The sequence below is a fragment of the Mastomys coucha genome, unplaced genomic scaffold (genome assembly GCF_008632895.1).
Source record: "Mastomys coucha isolate ucsf_1 unplaced genomic scaffold, UCSF_Mcou_1 pScaffold20, whole genome shotgun sequence".
NCBI classification, from domain to species: Eukaryota; Metazoa; Chordata; class Mammalia; order Rodentia; family Muridae; genus Mastomys; species Mastomys coucha.
This window is the reverse complement of record NW_022196903.1, coordinates 44,992,558-45,014,020: the sequence shown is the minus strand read 5'-3', so window position 1 is coordinate 45,014,020 and position 21,463 is coordinate 44,992,558. Positions and strand designations below refer to the sequence as shown.

General features: G+C 37.5%; 1 protein-coding gene across 8 annotated transcripts in view; it reads right to left on the bottom strand.

The window, feature by feature from the left end:
* Positions 1-3,749: 3,749 nt before the first annotated feature.
* Positions 3,750-21,463, bottom strand: part of Mpp6 (membrane palmitoylated protein 6) — an 88,856-nt gene continuing 71,142 nt past the window's right edge. For all 8 annotated transcript variants that reach the window (XM_031381862.1, XM_031381864.1, XM_031381865.1 and 5 more), the window contains 6 exons: positions 20,327-20,426; positions 19,946-20,014; positions 18,825-18,986; positions 7,614-7,816; positions 5,898-6,026; positions 3,750-4,741 (listed from right to left, as the gene is read on the bottom strand). In XM_031381862.1, the coding sequence (XP_031237722.1) occupies positions 4,565-4,741; positions 5,898-6,026; positions 7,614-7,816; positions 18,825-18,986; positions 19,946-20,014; positions 20,327-20,426 (840 nt within the window). In that variant the 3' untranslated portion in view covers positions 3,750-4,564. The remainder of the gene's footprint in view (positions 4,742-5,897; positions 6,027-7,613; positions 7,817-18,824; positions 18,987-19,945; positions 20,015-20,326; positions 20,427-21,463) is intronic.

Sequence of the window (21,463 nt, the reverse complement as noted above, 5' to 3'; positions counted from 1 at the left end):
CTAGCCATAAGCCACTAAGCAATCAGAAAAAGAAAGTAATATTTTCTAGATTTTGGGGTACACTAATTGGACCTAGCTGTATTTTTTCTAATGAAGATATAGGTGCTTATAAAGCTTCACACTATGGGTAAAATCCAGGTTGTAGTGTCAATTTTAGGCACAAGGATAAAGGAGGACACTTCAGAGTGCTAAGATCAGTCTATTTGATGTAAGTACAGCAGAGGACTTCCACTGCCTTTGATGAAGAGGATTCTAATGGGGCTCCTAGATTGGGACTACTGAAAGGCAGACCGGATTGCCTTCCAGACGGCAGTTACATCACGGAGCTCTCTTAACCCTGGGGATGGACTCCTGAACCACTTACCACCTGCTATTTCACCTCAGAATGAGGCGACTGCACAGGGACTGAAGGAGAAACGACCTTGGGTAAGAGAACACATTTAATAAGTAGTCTCAAAGCCTCATTACTACAGCACAGTCAGTCACTCCTCAGAGTTTAAGATTAAGACAAGTATTACCTTAGCCCTACTTAACATGTACAAGGTGAAGGGAGAGTAAATGTGATTAAAATCAGTCAGCAGTAGAATCTTAGTCATCAGAAGCAGTGCAACTACTTTTACTCTTATCACACAAGATGAGTTTTAAGACATCCTTGTAGTGTTTGCCCAAGTGGTACAAACCAACTGTGCTTACCTTTAAAAAGAGAGCATCGTGCTCTCACTTTTTTCCTCCAAAGACAGAGTTTCTCTGTGTGACAGCTCTGGCTACCCCAGAACTTGATCTGTAGACTAGGCTGGCCTTGAACTCAGAGATCCACCTCCTCTGCCTCCCAAGTGCTGAGATTAACGGCATGTGCCACTCACAACTGGACATCCTCTCATTTTTTAGTCCACTAAGGATGTGTGATTCTTTGATTTTTTTGAAAGTTACTCCAGGATTCAAAGTAACGAGATGGAAATATGATAAATATTTTTAAAAGAATATAACTCTAAAAGCTAAAACAAAAATACAATTTAAAAATAACCTTACCTTAAAAAACTAGAGACTTATCATCTTCTTCAGGTGTATCACATATACTTACAAAAAGACCAATATGATGCTGAATTTTTCATCAAATGTATTCTTAAAAAAAATCTGTGTATATTCAGTTATATACAATAATCTCATTATTTAAAATACTAATTTTCTCCCAAGAACTCCAAATACATTACAGATGTTATAAGAATTCTCACAGCAATTCCCTTGGAACAAGAGGGCAGGCACTGTAATCTTTAAGTCTAAATCATAGCACAAATTTTTCACTGGAAAGTTTAAGAAAATATTTCCCAAGAGGCTTCCATGCAAAAATCGTTTTGTTTTGTTTTTTTTTTTAAAGAAAATTAAATTCTAATAGTAAGTGACAATTTTCTGAGCTTAGTTTCTCTAATAAATAGAATATTCAGAAGGGGATTAGTGTCAGCTCCACAGTGGAGCCACAGCCTCTTAAGAGAACCTCATATAGGGCCAGAATGTTTACGAATATGAAAGTAATTAAAGATCTTAGAACACTAGCTGTAACATGTGGGCGAATATAGCTAGCTTTAGTATTCATGAATTTTGAAAGAATGTTACATATTATACACATAGGTTTGTGTGTGTGTATATACATTTTTTACAAAATGAACTATTTATGTACACATACTTCAGAACTGCCTTTTCTTTATTTAGTATAGAGATTAGTTACTATAGAGGTAGGACCCTCAACCCTGTAATTCTGTATAATGGAGGACTGTTTCAAACTCTTTTCATTTACATTTTCAATTTACCCATTTAAAATAATTATAACCAATTCTGTGACTCAATCACTGAATCATGATACTTGATATATATGAAAATAAGTATTGTTTTGGAGTTAGGATCATTTCTTGTGTTGCTAGGATCACATATGTGTTAGGTACATACTCTGCCAATTATAGCCCTGGGCCCTTGATTTGTTTTGGTTTTGACCGGGGGTCTTGTTATGTTACCCAGGCTGGATTCCAGCTTCTACTCCTCCTACTTCAGCCTCCTAGGTGCCTATACTACTAGGCATGGCATAATCATCATTTTGGCCAGATTAATACCTGGCCATATTCAATGTCTTGCTACTGGATTTCACTACTATCTTGAGCTATTTTCTAAATAAGTTTTAATAATCAATTTGTCATTTTAAAGGAAGTATTTTATAACTTATTATAAATTACCAGACTCTAGAATCTAGGGTTTAGTCCTATTTAGTTTATGATGATTTCTATTTCAAACAGCTATGGTCAGCAATTGTATCAAGTCAGACAAAACAAACACTTTTGCTGTATTTGACAACAGATATTAACTAAAAAACAGAAATGGAGACTGCACAGTAAAAGCACTGTAATACTGAAGGTGAAAATTCTACTGTAGTGCATTAAATATATACTCCATTGGCTGAGGTTAAATGACCTGTTCAGAGACATCATTTCTACAGGCATTTGCACATTTGAAAGTGAAATAATAAATGTAACCATTAATTATGAAGAAATAATGCCCTGAATGCTGAATGTGGACACTCATCTTTTAGTACACTTATGGATACACGTGTCTTCCCAAAGCTCATGCATGTGTATAATTTTTCTTACATATTACCAATTATTGAACACCACTGTATGCCCTTTCATCGTCAGTAAAGCCATTATAAATAAGTCTGTTATGTTAGACCTGTCCCATGAGAGAAGTATAAATTTCCTTGATTGCATCACCTAGGAAGAATCTTTGTGTGAGGCCTGATAGTTTCTATAGATTCAGGTGGGAACTTGAGTTTCAAATTTGGTGGGTTTTCACTGAGAAACAGTTATATTTTCTTAATATTGGCATCTGTATTATAGTGAGCAAAACTATCTTTCATTAGGAGAAATCTAATGTGGCTGTGTTGATGAATCATGAATGCCATTTTTAACAGAGGCAATGTTAAGTACAGGTGATATTCCAGACATTAAGCATTTCTATATTTAACATGACAAAGATATGTAACTGTTGTTTCTGTTGGTAACTTAGGTATTAAATGAAAGTAATTTAAAACAATGTATAATATTGCTTCTTACCATATATAAATACCTTGTATGCATGTCTGTGTATAGCTACATCAATCTTCATATAGATGGAGATATAACTCTTTTGAGGGGAAAGCCAAAATCAGAAGTCAGGTGTCTACAGCCTGTCATCAATCTTTAAGCACCAAGCCCTTTACAGTGTGGCTCTTCTGACTGTGAAAGCTGGCAGCAATGTAAACTAAGGTTAACTAAGTTCAGTGATGAGCTGCACCACTGAGTGCCAGTGTTTATGGAAGAACATGTACCATTCAGGAATCCTAGAGGAGGGCATCAACCAAGGCATCAACCGTGGAAATCAGGACGCTGTGTCAATGCAGCTAAAGGACTTGGTTCCTAATCTTAAAAAAGTGTTCTTCTTAACAGAAATCTAAAGAGTATATCACATTATTTAGTATATATTACATAATGAATGTTAGGTGTGTGTATATATGAGTAGCTGGCAATTATTTCCAAATCTTGTAAACTGTTCAATGGATTGCTCTTTGACAAAACAGAGAACAAATACCCTAACAAATCACTTCCTGTTTCAGAAATCACATCTGATGATTAACAAACAGCTTGCAGCTTAGAGACATCTTTAAATATCACAAACATTTGCACAGGCATATTTTTGCTGACTATTCTTAAAAAACCAAACTGAAGTAATAGGTTTGAAATTCTATATTTGAAAATAAGTAAACGTTCTCTAAGTTAAGTTTTGCAGGATAAGGCACTCTCTGTGTGCATGACCATGCTTCCACCCGAGCTTCCATAGCTAATATGCAACATTAGTCGGCATCAGCACATCACTGCGACAAACGAAAAGAATAATCCCATAGAGAGTGCAAGCTATTGCTCTTCATTATAGTTACTAGAGAGAGATGGAGGTGGGGAGCTGATTTATTTGTACAAATAGAATGAACAGCCACACTCTGGAATAAGAGGTGGCACTGAACAGATTAAGATAGTAGTGGGCTAGCTGTACCACTGATATTTAAATTCTGCTTCTGTAAGGAGTTTGATGAAGGTCAGCAACTACTATTTTTTTTTCTAATAAGAGAATAATTGACCCTTCACTAACCACTTACAAGAATGACAGCATTACAAAACTATTTCAAGTATTCATTATCACAGTGAAAATGTGAGATCAATGTTGGAGAGAATGATCTGAAAATTCTTTTGATGAAAAAGGTAAGGGTACTAAATCAAAACTTACAAAATGCTTGAACGCATTTCTTTATGTGGTATGAATAGAAAGGTTTTATCCATAAAAAGTTAGAAAAATTAAGAGAAATTATATATTAGTACACCTTCCCAACCACAAGTATATAAAAATTCCACCTAGTGCAGTTATTTCAATCTACACAATAAAAATGCCTAGATGCGGCATGCCTTCACCTCTGCATGTGTTCTCCCAGCAGAAGGCTTACTTGTGAGTCACTGTTTTAAAGTTTTATTTGACTGTTAACCTTATTCAATCATCAGTACACCCAGCTAATTGGGACCCACTGTGGCTCCATCCTCAGTTTCTCAATGGCAGTTTGTAGTTTCTCAAAGGCTTTGTCTAGATTGTCATTTACGATGATCAAATCAAAGTAGTGGTTGTATGCTCTCTGAATTCGGGCACTTTCATCCACTGTTTTCTTCAAGTCAGAGTCCTGTGAAGGTTTTAAAAAAAAAGAAGTTTGCATGGTAATAAATACTGATTTATTCAGATCTAAAGTGAGTTAAGAAATAAGGGGGTTGGATATTTGTTGGAACTCAGATGCTAGTTCTTAAAAATCCATCCTACACAGTGCTGAAGGAGGTATTACCAGGTGTCTGTCTGTCCCTGTGGCATCTTCCAATCTACTGCCTTGGCTCATGAGTATTCTGTACATTCTGTTTTGCTGGCAGTAGAGTGAAATCCCTAACACTATTAAGGTGATCTAAGACAAGACAGGTAGTTGATTTCCAGCTAACTTTTATATAAACCTTTCCAAGAGTGTTATCTTATATGGCCTGTATAAATCCTGGATCCCCACTTGTATTGGCTGTTCAACTCAAAGCCCATTTGCCCTCTGTCACTTAGAAAGACAGAGAATCTTAATAGTGTGACTTGAAAATCCTAAGCTGTGCCAGATACACACCCACAGACTTTAGCTTTATCTCTGTGAAATTGTTATTTGCATCCCATCAAGTAGTACTAAATGGTTGGAAACAACACAAGGAGTGGAGTGCCTACGTGATGGATTCTGCATGAGCACGTAAAGTTTTCCATACACTCCCACCACCATACCATCACATGGAATTCTACAAGTATGAAGTGGGATCCTATTAATGTTTGCGAAGTAGATAACAATAAAACAGAAATGGTCTCTGCTTTTTCGTAGGAAAGACAGGTGAAGAATAGAATATTTGTAATTTGTAAGTACTTTAGAAGAGAACATACTTAGGTACAAAAACTTTTAAAAGATCTATTTCAGACAGAGTGATTAGAAGACTGAGCAAATGACACTTACATTAAGAATCAAGGAAGCAAGAAAGTCCCAGGAATACACAGGGATGTAGACGGAAAGACTACAATGTACATATTTCAGCATTGATTCTTTTCATTTTTTTAAAAAAAAAATTGGTTCTGTTTTAAATTAAGAGACAAAAGGATTACAAAAAACAATATTGTTTAAAATCCTAAACTTACATTCAGTAAGTCAATTTTCATTCTATAGTACTTTTTACATAGAGCAGTGACTTCCTAAGAATGATTAGATGGGATTAAGTACTCTCAAAAGAAAAGGGAAAATAAAAGGTGTTAACAAGGAAAGAGCCCCCTACCGTCAAAAGCTTGGTGGTGATTCCTGCATCCACCACAGCCTTGTGCATGGCACGCAAAGTCTCTAGCTCTGGAGCAGCAATAAATACCACATAAGGCATGAATTCAGATGTCCTCAATACTTTCAGTGCCTGTGCAAAGAGTAATTATAAACCAATTTATATAATGTTAGAATGTGGAGTGTGCTGGTCATTAGTATAAACTGAAGTCTATCTGTTTCTTCCTAAGGTTACGGACATAATTTACTGCCTGTGCTCCCTGTCCTAACTCCATACTCTAAAATGCCAACCCATTTGTTTTATTGTAAGATCAAGTGTTATTGCTCTTTTTTCCTCTTAAAGGAGGGTATAAAGTTTAGTGATCCAGATACATAACCTGTTAATTGTAGAACATCTATTCCTACTACAAAATTCATACTACAAATAAAAAATAAAAAATAACTCCTACAAATAAAAAATAACTCCACAGAAAAAGATGGAAAGATTTTAAGAAACATAAATAAAAAAGACAAATTGACACAGTATCAAATTGCCTTTTGAATACATATGTTTATAGCAAACGATAAATGCTGTTCTTGGTTTTAGTCAGAAGCGTCTTTTCTAGTGAACAGTGGTGAATACGGATGGACTCATGGCTGTCCTAGGTGCTGAGAGTAAGTGATGGATGAATGCTTGGCCTTAAACAGGAGATTTATATACCATCCCCTGAGACTCGGGGGACCCTGCAGAAGAAAGGAACAGAATCTAATGGCCAGAAGATAGCAGGGAGGGCTCTGAAATGCCATCTTCTGAGCAAGACACGGTGATTGCAATCACAAAAACAACAGCTGACTGGGTCTGCACAAGATGAGCTCAGCTACAGTCAGGGTGGTGGGAGGGCTCAGGAGCTCATGCCTCACTACTAAATTATTTGCTACTGGCAGATTCAAGGAGTTGGGGAGTCATTGCCTCTAATTGTGATCCTACAGAGCTCTAGTAAATAGTTCACACAGATGGCCCCAGATAAACTAGAGGAGTTGTAAAACTAAGCCACAAGTCAGGAATCTGGGAATGCTACTATTGGTAGGAGGTGGGAAAGCTGATGGCGATGGGAGAGAGATAAGAGATAGGAGAGAGGGGCAGTCAGAATATTTTAGTTGCATGTAAGAAACTGTCAAAGGGCAAAATTAATCAATAAATTCAGGAATCTACATAAAACTGTTCCATCTATGTAAAAAACAACAACAACAAAAAAAACTAGAAATTTCTGGTATACATACTTAAGGCCTACAGAAATGACTAAAAAGATATATACCTATCTCTGTGTAGGAAAGTGTAGCCAGGCTGAGTGTACAGGATGGGAACCTGAGCAAGACAGTCATGAGTGAGAGTGAAAGAAGGGATGCTCTGTTCTGAGTGTCTGGGAAGAAAAAGGGGAATGGCTTAATTGTGTTTCAATCTTGTACCCTTAAGTTAAGTTTAACATTTCCCAGCAAAACACTTCAATGCTACTTGATCAAGTAAATACTGCACTTCTGCAGGTTCAATCACATGGTTTTATCCAAGCTTTGGTTATCTGATTGACATTTATTTATGCATCTAGCTATGGACTCATAATGAAGTTGAGAAAGAGCCACATTTCTACCGTGATAAAGCACACTTCCTACAGCCTACATACACAGACAAAGACTTCCCAGGAAACTAAAAAGTAACAACAGCTTTGGAATCCATGTAACTCACTTGTGGATTGACATCCAAAATGCAAGTCCGTCCTGTCTGGACAACTTCAAGAATAGAGTCGATCTTGGTTCCATACAGGTTTCCTTCGTACTCCCCATGCTCTAAATACTTCCCAGCTTTAATATCTGCTTCCATCTCTGATCGGGACACAAATTTATATGCTTGTCCATCCTTTTCATCTTCTCTTGGCTTCCTTGAAGTAACTAGAATGAAATAAGGTGGAAAAGGTGCACAAGGCAATTGTAAGTTGTAAAATGTAGACTGAATACACAGGGATAGCTCACCGCGTTTCACTTAGACCATGGCCTGTCTCCTGGTTTTGGGCCAGAGCCATGTATGTTTGTTTATCCATTGTCCAAGTTTTCTTTTCCATTAGGATAGTAGTTATGTTACTGTTACAAACTGTATAGCCCTTCAACAGGAATGCTTGTTGATTTCTAATTTAGAAGAATGTTTTAAGGGATATAAACATAACATAAACTTTATGTTCCCCAACATAAAGTTTACATCAAAAATGTGATTTTTAATTCACCTTGAAGCTTTAAGCATACTCATCTAGAAATCTTCATGCTGCTTTTTCCTTATGCGTGGAGTCTCCTTTTTCTTGAAGATTCTATTACAGCCATCCTTTCTGGTTAAACATCTCTTTCTTTTCTTTTTTGGCGTTTTGAGAGAGGGTCTCTCTGTGTGGCCTGGCTTTCCTGGAACTCACTCTGTAGACCAGGCTGGCCTCAAACTCAGAGATCCACTTGCCTCTGTCTCCTGAGTGCTTGTATTTAAGGCCCATGCCACCACTCTCTGGCCAGTTAAGCATTTCTTCAGTGATTACCCAGAGGCAAACAAAGTTCACCCATTCTTAGTTGGATAATAACTTTTTCCTAAAGTGCAATTCTACCCACCAATCAGGACATCTAGTCTTTACTTCTCCACAAGCCCTAAATTTCCTTTGGTTTCCTGCTTTCTGATAGTCCCAAATGTGAAATATTTGATTTTATAAGCATCATTTATTAGCCTCTCTACTCTGACCTATGGTTTCTAAATCAGAGTGAATACTCAAATTCCAAATCCAGTAGTAGGGAATCCTTTTATGTGGTAGTTAAATCTACAAGTGCTTTCAGGCATGCCATGCTGACCATTTGGAATGCTAGGGGTGAATTATTCCTACTTTTCACATCTTTGTAAAGGTGTAGTCTGCCAAATTTAACAGTAGCTTTGAGGAAGAAAAATAATTTTTGTAGTATTTTAGGGTTAGCCTGAATTTAAGTTGACTGAACTCTACTTTTGTTAAGTAAATAGAAAATATCAGAGCAAATCATTAAGCATGTGACATTAAAATGAGTGATATAAAAAAAAATCAACAGACTTTTAAATTATGGGTAGCAAGCATAAGACACCAAAGCAACCTTTGGAATAAAACAAAAAGAACTTTAAACTCAAGGTAAAAGTAAAGGTCTACTTTGTAATGAGACCATTATGTACAACATGATGTCCTCTGCTAATCTAATTTCAAGAGTCTTCAAAACAGTTTGATGGTTTCTATGTTCAAAAAAATGACATGAAACTTGCCTGTTTGTGGAATTTCAGGTCATACGACAAAACGTCCAAGAGAGTTTTAAATCTTCCTAGCACACACAAAGACTTGGTTCACTATCTGCAACTTAATTTAAAAGTCACATCTTCTGGTGAACCCCTGATTTGAAACCATTAATGTGATACTTGAAATGAATATGTAAATGCACATATCACTTCCTAGTGTATTCATAGAATCCCACTTCATAGCAAAATGTACAAGTGATTTTTAACTGTAACTCCACTCTCTACTGGACACATCAAAAAGGAGGGAGGAAGCGAAGGAGGGAGACAGACAGACTGAAAGCCACTGCCACATAAGCTTTTCCTTTTCAGAAGAGAGCAGAATGGCTACACTTACTCCTTAGGCTTATCACAGAACAATTTCACTTCCTACAAGTGAAATTTTAAGACTGGTAAGATTCTAAATTTCAGTAGTAAAGTGTCAACAAAGAAACATTTCATGTGTTAACCAAGCCTAAGGTCTGGACACTAAAAGCAAAACAAAACATTGTTTACATCTTATTTTCCTGAGAAAACACTTTTTTCTATAATATATTTAAAAATGATAACAAATTACCACAATGTACCAACCTTCCTTGACTGTGTACAATTTGCAAAGACAATTATACAGTCCCACTCTCTGGCCAAGAGGCAGTGTAATTACCAAGCTCACTGCAGTCTTACCTGAAGCACCAAGGGAGGGACAGAAGTGTCCATCAGCAGTGAACAACAGATTTGTAAAAATATGGTACTTTAATATATTTATATTCTTATATAGACAGAAGCTATTGATCACATTAAAAATTTCATCATGGTAAAATATCCACAAAAGCTACTGTTTAGACATTTTGAAGTATACCTACCACTCAATAGGATAAAGTTTATCCAGACTGTTGTGTAACCAGTAAATCAGCACACAATCTATTTCCAGGGTTTTTCATCATTCTAAACTGGATCCCTTAAATAACACTTCCATCCCACTATGGTAATCTCCCTCATGACGCGTCATGTGAACGGTTATGAAGTGGTTGGTATACTGTGGTTTTTAAGTTTTCTTGGTGATTAATGATGCTGAGCATGTTTTCATGTATTTATTTGTAATTTTTCATGTCGATTGAAGCCCTCTGTCTGTTTTTGAATTTGGCTTTTTGTTTAATTATAGGATTATGTTTATACAGAGACGTTGATGACCTGGTAGGAAAGGCTCATGATGGTAATTCACTTACCATCAATATTTATAGGCATCCTGTTACTACAGAAATCTGTTTTAGGTAGTAGGTCAAAGAAGAACAAAATACATACAGATCTGTTTTCTTGGAACATATATTCTAATAAGTATTCAGTAAGAACTGCAGAATCTTACTCCAAAGGAGAAGTAGAATTTAGGTGCTGTGCCACAACCTCTAGGTAACTGAAGACGCTATATTAAGTTCAGTGGTTAGGTGGGGTTTCTGAGAAGGTTCTCCTTGAATACAAAGTACACTCCAAGCATGTGAAAATACAAGAGGTGAGTACTTCAGGCAGCCAGCCAAGCTGAGAGCACCAAAGGCATGAGTAATGACCTAGAGAGAAGACTAGAATATCAAGTGGGGAGTAGTATGCAGAGCTGATCTTAACAAGACGTCTTTTTTTCCCCCCTGAGAGACAAGGTTTCTCTGTATAGCCCTGGCTGTCCTGGACCTCACTCTGTAGACCTTGAAATCCAACTGCCTCTGCCTCCCAAGTGCTGGGATTAAAGGCATGTGCCACCACTGCCTGGTGCGACTGTGATTCTTTAAGCACAAAATCAGCATTAGAAACTTTTGAATGCTTTCCTTAAGTGTGTAAACAAAACATTTAATTGAACTTTAACTTTACTCTCAGACTTCACTTGAATCCTAAACAGATGCTAGCACATTAAAGATGTAGTCTATCTTTTGCAGTTTACCAGAACACAGTCCTCCTGGTCCTAGGTCATCTACTAAACATCACTATTTTATGTATATCTAAAAAGGAGCCAAACGAGTTGTTTTAGGTTAGGGAGGAATTGTTTTCTTTTCCCATATAGTAAACTTATTTTCCCAGAAGAATGCTTAAGTAAAGTGGCAACTTCTAGTTCTTTGGAAAGTTAGTTATGCCAAATGATATTTTGCTGGTGCACACAGATGAAAGGATGTCTTGCTAAAGTAAACACGTGAAAGACTGTTTTCCTGAAGCAGACACAGGTGAAAGGATGTTTGAATATAGCTGACATGTGAAAGGACTCTTGATGAAGGAGTATTAATATGAAATCCACCTGTTCAGCTAACAAACAGTGGGAGATGAGCAGTGAGCCTTGGTTTGCTCTGTCTTGCTATATGACACACATGTATTGGTTCACCTTACACAGCATTGTTGAGCTTAACTTGTGATAACTCTGACACAGAGAAACTCACTAAAGAACTATTCAGTGAGGTTCCTGTGGCAGCTTGCCGACTCTGTGGCCTTGCTCCAGGCTCTCTGAATTGCAGCTACCTGGTGACTGCTTGCTGAAAGGACTGGACTGTAGCTGCTGGTTCGTGCCTGGTGTCTGCCTGCCTAGAGGATTGGTCTGCAGCTGCTGAGTCGTATTTGGTGTTTGCTATGAGACTGAACTGCTATCCAAGAAGATCAAGCTCACCCACAAAGAACTCTTGCTAAGCAGGTTCATTTCCCCCATATCCTAATAACTTTTCTCTTCCACTACCTCTGCTGGGTGGTGGGCTAGAGGAAAGATTGAACCCTTATTAAAAGTAGATTGCAAAACATGTATGCCTACAGTTAAGGTCTATGGTGGCATGTCATAGCAATGGTTTGTACTCCCATTGCTGGGAAAACAAATAACACTTTTCCCCTAGGCTAATGCATATGTGTATGCTCATGCTCAAAAGCCAGCCTGCCTTCCAGGACTGTTCTGAAGACACTCCACACAGTAAGAGGAAATACATTATCTGCCCCTCTGCATCTATGAGTTCTGTATCTCTTGTCAGCTAACTATGGATGGGAAAATTCAGGAAAAACAAAATCTATCTGCACTGACTATGAACAGAATTTTATCCCTTCTCATTGTTCCTTAAGCAATATAGCCTAACAGCTATTTATAAACCACTTAAGATTATATATATAGACATCATAAATAATTCATATGACTTAAACATCCACAGAAGATTTTGCATGGGTTATATGCAAAATTCTATGGAAATTGAAATATTCCGAGATTTTAGTATTTTGGGGAGTAGAGGGGGATGTGAGTACGGTTTCCTGTAACCAGTTAAGGAATGATTACAGAAGCTATGGTATAAAAGCTTGGGGTAATGTTCCAAGAGAATAATTAGAAATTCTAATGCCCTTGGCCAGAAAAATTTGTAGTATGGAAATCTCCAATGATTCTATAAAAGAAAAAAAAAAGGCATTGAAGAGATACTATTTGGACATTCAAGACAAAGAACTCCAGCAAGCAAGATCTTTTATGCAACACTTCTCTTTCCTTTTGGCACTCACTTCTTCTAGCATAGCTCATAAGAAACTAAGGCAGCAGCGAGGGACATAAACCAAGTAGTAAAATAAGCCGTACCCCACCCGTCCCAGTGCAGCACTGTGCTGTAGATCAAGAGGAGCTGTGAGGAAAGTGGAAATTGTGAACTAGAATCAAGGCTTCAGTTTTGATGGGACTAATCTATTTTTGTTTTTAAAGCCTAAAAATAAGATTTGTTGAACAAAATGACAAATTATGAAAATGAAAGTAACTAGAAAGTTTTTGACTCTTCTAGATGCCTGAAAGCAAGGAAGGAAAAAGGAACACAGAGCACCAGTGGCTTGATAAAAACCTAGTTCTTTCCTTCCTGAGCTCAATCATTCAACAACGCAGTTTTTACTAGCTGCCAGAAATAGCATGGGTCAGAACACTAGGAAATAAATCTTATCTGTGTACTCAAATAAAGTGAGAGTAGACAGATATTCCTTCAAAGCTTTTCTATTGTTCAGTTAATGACAGAGGCTTAAATCACCTGATCAAAGTTTGCTGAAAACAGCTGCAATGTTTGAAATTATCTCTGAACAGGTTGCTTAAGTGCAAATTACAGATTTGCAGGGGAAAAAACTCTATGAAATGCCATAGTCAATGACCAACATTAGTATCAATCATAGGACACAAAGACAAGATGCAACTCTCCTGATGCATATTTGAAGGATAAGAAACTGATTCGTATATTTACAATAATGCAGAGCTGGACTTAAAGAGGAAACAGTCAGGCAAATTCAAAGGGAGAGTAAGGCACAATAGATCGGAAAACTGATTGAATTATATGCTGTTTATGAAAGAAATCTTAGAAAGAAAAACAATTAAAGAGACTGGTATGTTGGAAGTAAAGGATGGAAAAGACATACATGTAAGCAGTGACCCAGAGACAGCTGCATACTCACATCAGACCAGACAAATGGGGAGACAAAATTATTGCTAGAAACAATGAAGAATAATTACAATGGCAAAAGGGTCAATTAATCCAGAAGTAACATGCTTACAAACATATAAGCACTTAGCAGTAGAATCTCCAAATTCATGAAACAAAACAGAAATGAAGCAAAAGAGAGACAGACAAGTCAGCAAAAGAGGAGGAGACCTCAAGGCTTCCAGTGACGGAGAGAACGGAAGGTTACAGAGGGAATGAAGACCTAAGCAGCCGCACAGAACACTTCAATGCAGCAGTCCAGTCAACAAGAAGAGAATACATTTTCCCCCAGTGTACAAGAACAAGGAACATGCTCAAAGATAGGTTATATCTGAAAAAATTCCTAAGGAGTTAATGGGGCCTGTGTTCTCTGGACACAGTGAATGGAATTATCATCATTAACAAGAAAATCTGGAAAAATAAAACATGTGTGAAATTAAATAATATACTCCAAAATGGGTCAACTAAAAAAGAAAAATCAAAAGCAGTATCTACTGAGAAATTAAAAAACACTTTGAGAGTGACCATTACTGATGGAGCTGCCAAGAGTCCTCCTGGGTGCTGGGCAGCATAGTCTTTTTCTCTACTTTGATAGAGTACAGTTCAGCCATCATACATGTGAAGGACTCTGAAGCCTTAGAAAAGTGTCTTAGCAGAGAAAAATTATGTGGTAAACTTCAAGAAGAAACATTAGATGGCTAACTGAAGCCTACTGACAGCTTACAAGGAAAGGCTTTACAAAAATGCACAGGAGTATGTGGCAGAGAGAAGGCGCCAAAACCAGAGGACTGCTAGTTTTCCTTTTACTTTCACTTTTGACCAAAGGATCAGTTTCTAGCTCATCTCAGTGACTATTTTCATATACTGGAGGACTGGAGAAAGCTGCAAGCATTTAAGAAGCCGGTTTCAGCTCCAGCTAACTGACTCGTGTTGCACAACTGTCTTATTCTCAGATTACATTTTAAGCCTCTGTGGTATCAGTGTGTAGTGCTTCATTACATTTATCTACTTCTAGAAATAAAAATGACTCTGAGATGAATGTAAACAAAAACATACACCACAACACAATTACAAGATGTAAAAAAGCAGTATCTACTGAGAAATTTCTAACATAAATGTGTCTGTTAGGAGGAAATTTCCAGTAGATAACCTAACTTTCTACCTAGGACAATGGGAGAAAAGATCGTCCTAATCCCAAGGAGCAAACAAAAAAAGAAAATAAGATTAAATTTAAAATAATAAAATGTATGATAGAAACAAAGCAGAAAATTAATAAAATTACAAAAAATTCTGAGAAGAGCAAAATTGACAAATATTTGGGAAAACTAAGAAAAAAATTACTAAATTCAGGAATGAGAGGGGGCTGATACTAAGGACCTTGTAGAAATCCTGCAACAACAGAAATACTTGCACAACTATGTGAACATACTAAAAACAATTCAAAGTAACCAAAACTGTGTGAAGAAAATGCTATGTGGATTTCATATGAATGAAGATGTTAAGGAAAAAATAAGCATAAGTTTAGAAAGCAATAATTAAGAAAAGTAAAAAGAGACAGAGATATGGGTGGACATATGAAGGAATGTTGACTACCTCTGGATAGTTGTGCCAATAAAAGCAAATTCATGCTATCCTGTTTTCTGAGAATATATTTATTACTGTTACTGTTGAACCAGCTTTGTTAATATGACATATTAACTTTGAAAAAATTAAATAGTTCAAAGGAGAAAAAATACATTAAAACCAAAACGAACAAAAGAATTGAAGGTGCTAAACAATGGGAAAACTGCTCCTGGACAGTGAAGCAGCTCTGTCAAAATGGTTACAAACTGGAAGTACTACAGAGTCAGTGTAACCCCATAAAAAGTCCAATGTCATTCTTCATAGAACTAGAAAACACAATTCACAAACAGAGAGACAGAAAAGACTCTAAAGGGCCCAAACAATTCTAAGCAGAACGAACCCAGCTGGAGGGAACACGGAATACTCAACTTTAAACTACAATAGAGAGCCAATGTTACAAAGACATTAAGGTACTGGCATAACAGGCAAACGAATATATACCAATGTCCCAGAAATAATTCTCCAGAGCTATGAACACCTAACTTTTGATAAAGTTAAAATACACACTGGACAAAAGACAGTAGATGGTGCCTGTAAAAGAGTATTTAGCTGCAGAATGAAAAATAGTTCAAAGTAGACCAAAGACCTTAACTTCAAACATGAAATGGTGAAATTGCTAGAGAACACAGAATGAACACAGTTTGAGATATAGACATATTCTAGAATGTTCAGAAGGAAAAATCCTATAGTATAGTAAATAGATCCAAAACATTAAAAGTGGTTAAAAATAATCTTTAAAAAAAACTGCATAACAAAGGAAACTGCCAGGAAAAAAGTGGGATAAAATCACTGCCAGATATACTTCAGATTATACATATAAAGAACTGTGAAAATTAAATACCAAAAAACCCAACTTACACTGCCAACCAATAAATGTAATAATGAGGTAGACAATTTTCAAAAGAAGAAATACAAGTGACCAATAAACATTTTAACAAGTGCTCAATATTCTTAGTCATCAGAATAATGCAAAATAGAACTATTTTGAGATTCTCTCTCACTCAAGTCTGAGTGGTTACCATCAAGAGCAATGACAGCAAATGCTAGTCAGGATTTGAAGGAGGAGGAAACCTTATTCACTGTTGGTGGGTGTGCAAACTGGTACAATCATATGGCCATCAGTGCAAGAAACGTAAAATGGGGCAGGGAGATGCTTCAGTTAACAAGGTGCTTGTCAGACGAGTTTTGTTCCTCAGCATCCACAAAAGCTGGGCACAGGGCATGGAGAGATGGCTCTGTGATTAAGGGTGCTAGCCTCTCTTACAGATGACCTGGGTTCAATTCCCAGCATATCATGGCTCAAAACCATCTAGGTGTGACTAGGGAATCTGGTGTTCTAGGTGTTCTAGGGAATCTGATGCCCTCTTCACTTCTGGCTTCTGTGGACATCAGGCAAGCATGTGGTACACAGTCATAGATGAAGGACAATACCCATACAAAAAGGTGGGGCTTGTCTGGGAGGTGTGGTGGGGGATGGTATGTTAATCAGCTTGATCCATAGCTCCCTGGCCTTCAGCCTATTCCAAACACTGAGCTCCAGGTGCAGTGAAAGACTGCCTCAGAAGCCCCGGGAAGTAGGCAATGGAAGAAGATTTGCACCATGAACTTCTAACCTCTGCATGTTACATACACCACCTGAGGAATCTACCCACCCACACTTTACACACAGAACTAGCATTCATAGGTGTGTATCCAAAGGACTCTCTATCATCAATGCTTATTGTTGTTCTATTCACAATTACAAGGGGATGAAATCAAACTAGATGTCTAGCAATTGATGAATGGGTAATGAAAATGTACATACACTAGAATTTTATTTGGTTCTAGAGAAATTGTGAAATTTCCAAGAAAATGTACAGAGCTAGAAAAGATAATAAATGGGGTAGCTCAAGCTAAGAAAGATAAATACTGCATGTTCCTCATTTGCAGACTCTACTTGGTGTGTGTGTGTTTTCTGTGGGAATGTGTGAGGAGAGAGGTCATGAAACTAGAAAAAGGACATAGTTTAAAAAAACAAAACTGACATAAATAAGGAAGTGGGAAATGGAAGTGCTCAGAGTGTGGAAAGAGAATACTGGGGCAGAGGCTATGAGCACCGAGCAGAGACGGAGAGGGAAGAGTGGCAACCCAAACCAGATAGACATGAAAACACCGAAAGGAAGCCTGCTACTGAGTAAAAAATAAAATAGTTTTAAAACTAAAGATGGCTCGGCAGTTAACAGCACTTGCTGATCTTCCACAGGATCAGGGTTCAGTTCCCAGTACTCACACCAGGCAGCTCACAACTGTCTATAAAGTTCAAATGGGGGTGCCTAGGGAGTGTCCTATGTGTGCCTCTGGTCTCTGTGGCACTCACACTCACATGCACACACACAATATACAATACACAGTTATACCTAATTAAAAATAATAGAAAGAAATCTCTGAAAAAAAAACCCAGCCAAAATAAAACTAATATAAACAAAAACAAATACTAAGTCATTCTAAGTCATAGGACATTAAAATTAGCTTTAGGCAATGTTATTCTGTAGGACTAAAGGGTCCATAAGCATTAAGCTGTATGGTCTGAATATGAATTGCCCCAATTGGTTGTGCTATACTGAAGGCTAGGGGAGTTTTGGCCCTTAAGAGAAAGCTGATGGCTGGGCAATGCCTAGGAAGGTAATTCCTTACCTTGGATCCCTTATTCTCTGCTTCCTGTCTACCATGAAGTGAAGAGCCTCCTGTTCCACATGCTCCTCCTACCATACTGTTCCATCCTACCATGAGTTCAAACACAAATAAATGGATAATACTTACAGAAGAAAATACCAAAAGAGTCAAGAAAAAAATATGAATGAAAACAAATCCTTCTCTTCTCTCAAGAGAGAGGCCTGTGAGGCCATTTCTTCAGGCTTCTCCAAGAGGTCAAATGTGGAGCAGGTATCATAGTATCAGCAATTACCTGAGCTCCCCCACCTACTCCATTTCTGACACCACTAAGTGTTCTATGTGAACATGCAAAAGCTAAGGGGAACTGAGATTACAAAGTGAAAGGTCAAGCCGGAGTCTACATGGGTCTCCTCCAGAGCATTATTTTATAGTCTCAGGTAAGCCTGATAAATGATGGCCCCTGAAGACTCTGCTTTCAGAGTATCAGGCTTAGGATCCTGTAGGGCTAAGGGCTGGAATTTAAACCAGATCACCTAAATTCACATAGCTACTGCTGTACTGAGAGTTTGAGCATCTAGGCTTTCTTCTTTTAAATATACTACACTGGCTGAAAAATACAAATAAATGGATAATAGTTCCATAAAAAAACCACAAATGAATGTAATTTGCCACAACTCTCAAATGTATGCATTTGTCTTTAGCACTTTTATAATGTCGAGTTTACAGATGCAGCTACCGCTGAGCATCAAGCGGGCAGCACTAGCTAAGACAGAGACAATTGTCTGGACTCAGAACCATCTACTCTTCCATGCTCATTAGCATAACCAAATCTTATCTGGAATTTATGTTAATTAATAATAGTCCTTTTCTCCATATACCCATCCTCTTTCTGAGCAGCAAATGGAACCTGAAGACTTACATGGCACCGTTGTTCCAAATCTAGCAGGATTCAGTACTATGAACCTGTTTTTCAAACTCCTTCTGCCCACACCTTGAGCTCCGATCAACACTAATGTTTTCCGTTGGAAGGGTGGCATTTTTGCTACTTCCTCATAGATCTGAATTTCATGACGATCAAACTCTAAATGTGAAAGTAACAGGATATTATATTCAGTTATACTTTATTTATGCAAAAACATTCCCTGGTATTCTGTATGCTAATGGTCTTCTTGCCTTGATAGTTAACTATCACTGGAATTGTGCACGTCTGACATAGGCTTGTTTTTACAAATTTTGTAAGGTACAAAAATTATCTTATATCTTGATTTAAATGCTTGTCCCCACTTGTTTGGCCTCAGACACTCATTTACTGTGCTACAAAATCCCAGAGTATTATACATATTTATCAATTCTCTCTACATTAAAGCAGTGGTTGCTAATGCTGTGAACCCTTTAATACAGTTTCTCATGTTGTGGTGACCCTCAACCATAAAGGCATTTTCATTATTATTTCATAACTGTATTTTTGCTACTGATATGAATGATAATGTAAATATCTGTTTTTTCCAATGTTCTCAGGTAACCTCTTTGTACTGGGTGGTTTTGTGTGTCAACTTGACACAAGCTGGAGTTATCGCAGAGCAAGAGAACCAGCTATAAGGCATTTTCTCAATTAGTGATCAAGGGTGGGAGGGCCCATTGTGGGTGGTGCCATCCCTGGGCTGGTTGTCTTAGGTTCTATAAGAAATCAAGCTGAGCAAGCCAGGGGAAGCAAGCTAGTAAGTAATATCCCTCCATGACCTCTGTATCAGCTCCTGCTTCCTGACCTGCTTGAGTTCCAGTCCTGACTTCCTTTGGTGATGAACAGCAATGTGGAAGTGTAAGCTGAATAAACCTTTTCCTCCCCAACTTGCTTCTTGGTCATGATGTTTGTGCAAAAATAGAAACCCTGAATAAGACACTCAAGAGTCAGTCAACCCACAACGGGTCACGACCCCACAGGTTGAGAACCAGTGCATTAAAGGCATTTTATTAGCAACTTCATGTTAACTCATGATAAAGCTATGTATTTAGATCTTCCAAAGGGATTTTACAACATACCTGCATTCCTGGTTGTGAGGTACATCATCTTTTTCTTTTTTTTGTTGCTTATAGTTCCACAAAAGGGTCCTGGAGGATGACAAGGCTTAGTTTAGATGATACATTGAGACATGACCTTAAATTGTCCAGCTATGTTTTATGAGGAGGTAAGAGAAATACCCTTCCTAGCAAGAGATGAATTTGTCATTGAATTTGTTACACTACCAGTAGGTGGCAGAAAAGAATAAAAAATTACTTTAGAGAGGAAAGAGTGGATGAGCAGGAAAAGTTAAGTCTCCATGTATTTCAAATAAATTCATTTGTGATTTCAGAAAAAAAAGAGGCAAAAGAAGGTGAGCCCAGCCCCCCCGCCCCGCCTGTTACTCGTGAGAAGCTCTTCACCTGAATTGTCCCAGTCTCTGCGAACAAATGCCTTTCTCTTCTCTTCTAGGAACTGGCTTGGAATCAGACCAGCACTTCCTCCCTCTTTCACATGGCTAGCCTGGAATCAAATTAACATATCAGTGACCAAAGTTTTAGACAATATTTTAGTAAGTACAAGTGCTGGTCAGTTAAAGTTAATTTCCTAGGGAAAACACTCTTTCAATCCATGGAATTGTGTTAGAGCATTTAAACAAAGAAAGTAAATTCTATCTAAGACTCATGTATATCAAGTTGAACATACATGCTCCTCAAATACTACAATGTTTTATTGGGGGGGGGCAGGAAATGTGCATGTGTGATAAAGTCAGACAAAGGAGAGAAGCATGCTATTTTATATAAAGTAGTGTTAAGGAATGACTTATCCAGTATCCTTTATAAGCCTCAATCCCACTGACCTCAATCCCAGAGTGTTATTTCCTGAGTCTAAGTCAAAAAAATTTCCAATACTGAGAATACAAAGCATAAATTTTAACTCATGCTAACAAGAATCTAAATATCCTATGGTGATGAGTTTAAAATAGCTAAAACTTTATTTAGTATAAAAAATAAAAACCTTAAAATCAAAGTAAGTAGTTAAAAAATGTTTTATTCAAGTGTTTTTGGGTCTTTGTGTATGTGCATATGAGTGAAAGTAGCCAGGGCCAGGAGAGGAGCTAGAGTCCAGGAGAGTGTGAGCAGCCCCACGAGTGCTGGCTATGTGGGTCCTCCACAGGAGCAGCGAGGGCTCTTAACCAGCTGAGCCATCTCTCTAACCCCAGAAAAATGGATATTTTTAAATGATAATAATTCATATCACAATGTTATTGTCTTTCTTCTTATAAGTGGAATAAAAAACCTGTTTATCAGTTTTTAATAATCCTGAAAACTGTAATTAAATAAGATCATCAAAATGAAGAAAGCAACTCAAATGAGAGTGAGAGGATTAGAAAACTAAGAGAACATTTACAGAAAGTAAACCACAGAAAGCCTGGAAGCACAGGAAGTGAAGAGATATTTTCAAAGCCTCCAAGTGTCTCAGTGACAAGCTCTTGCCATCATGAACTGTTCACTGAGCTCACTTCCTCGTTAGCTCACCATGGTGTACTTACTGATAAA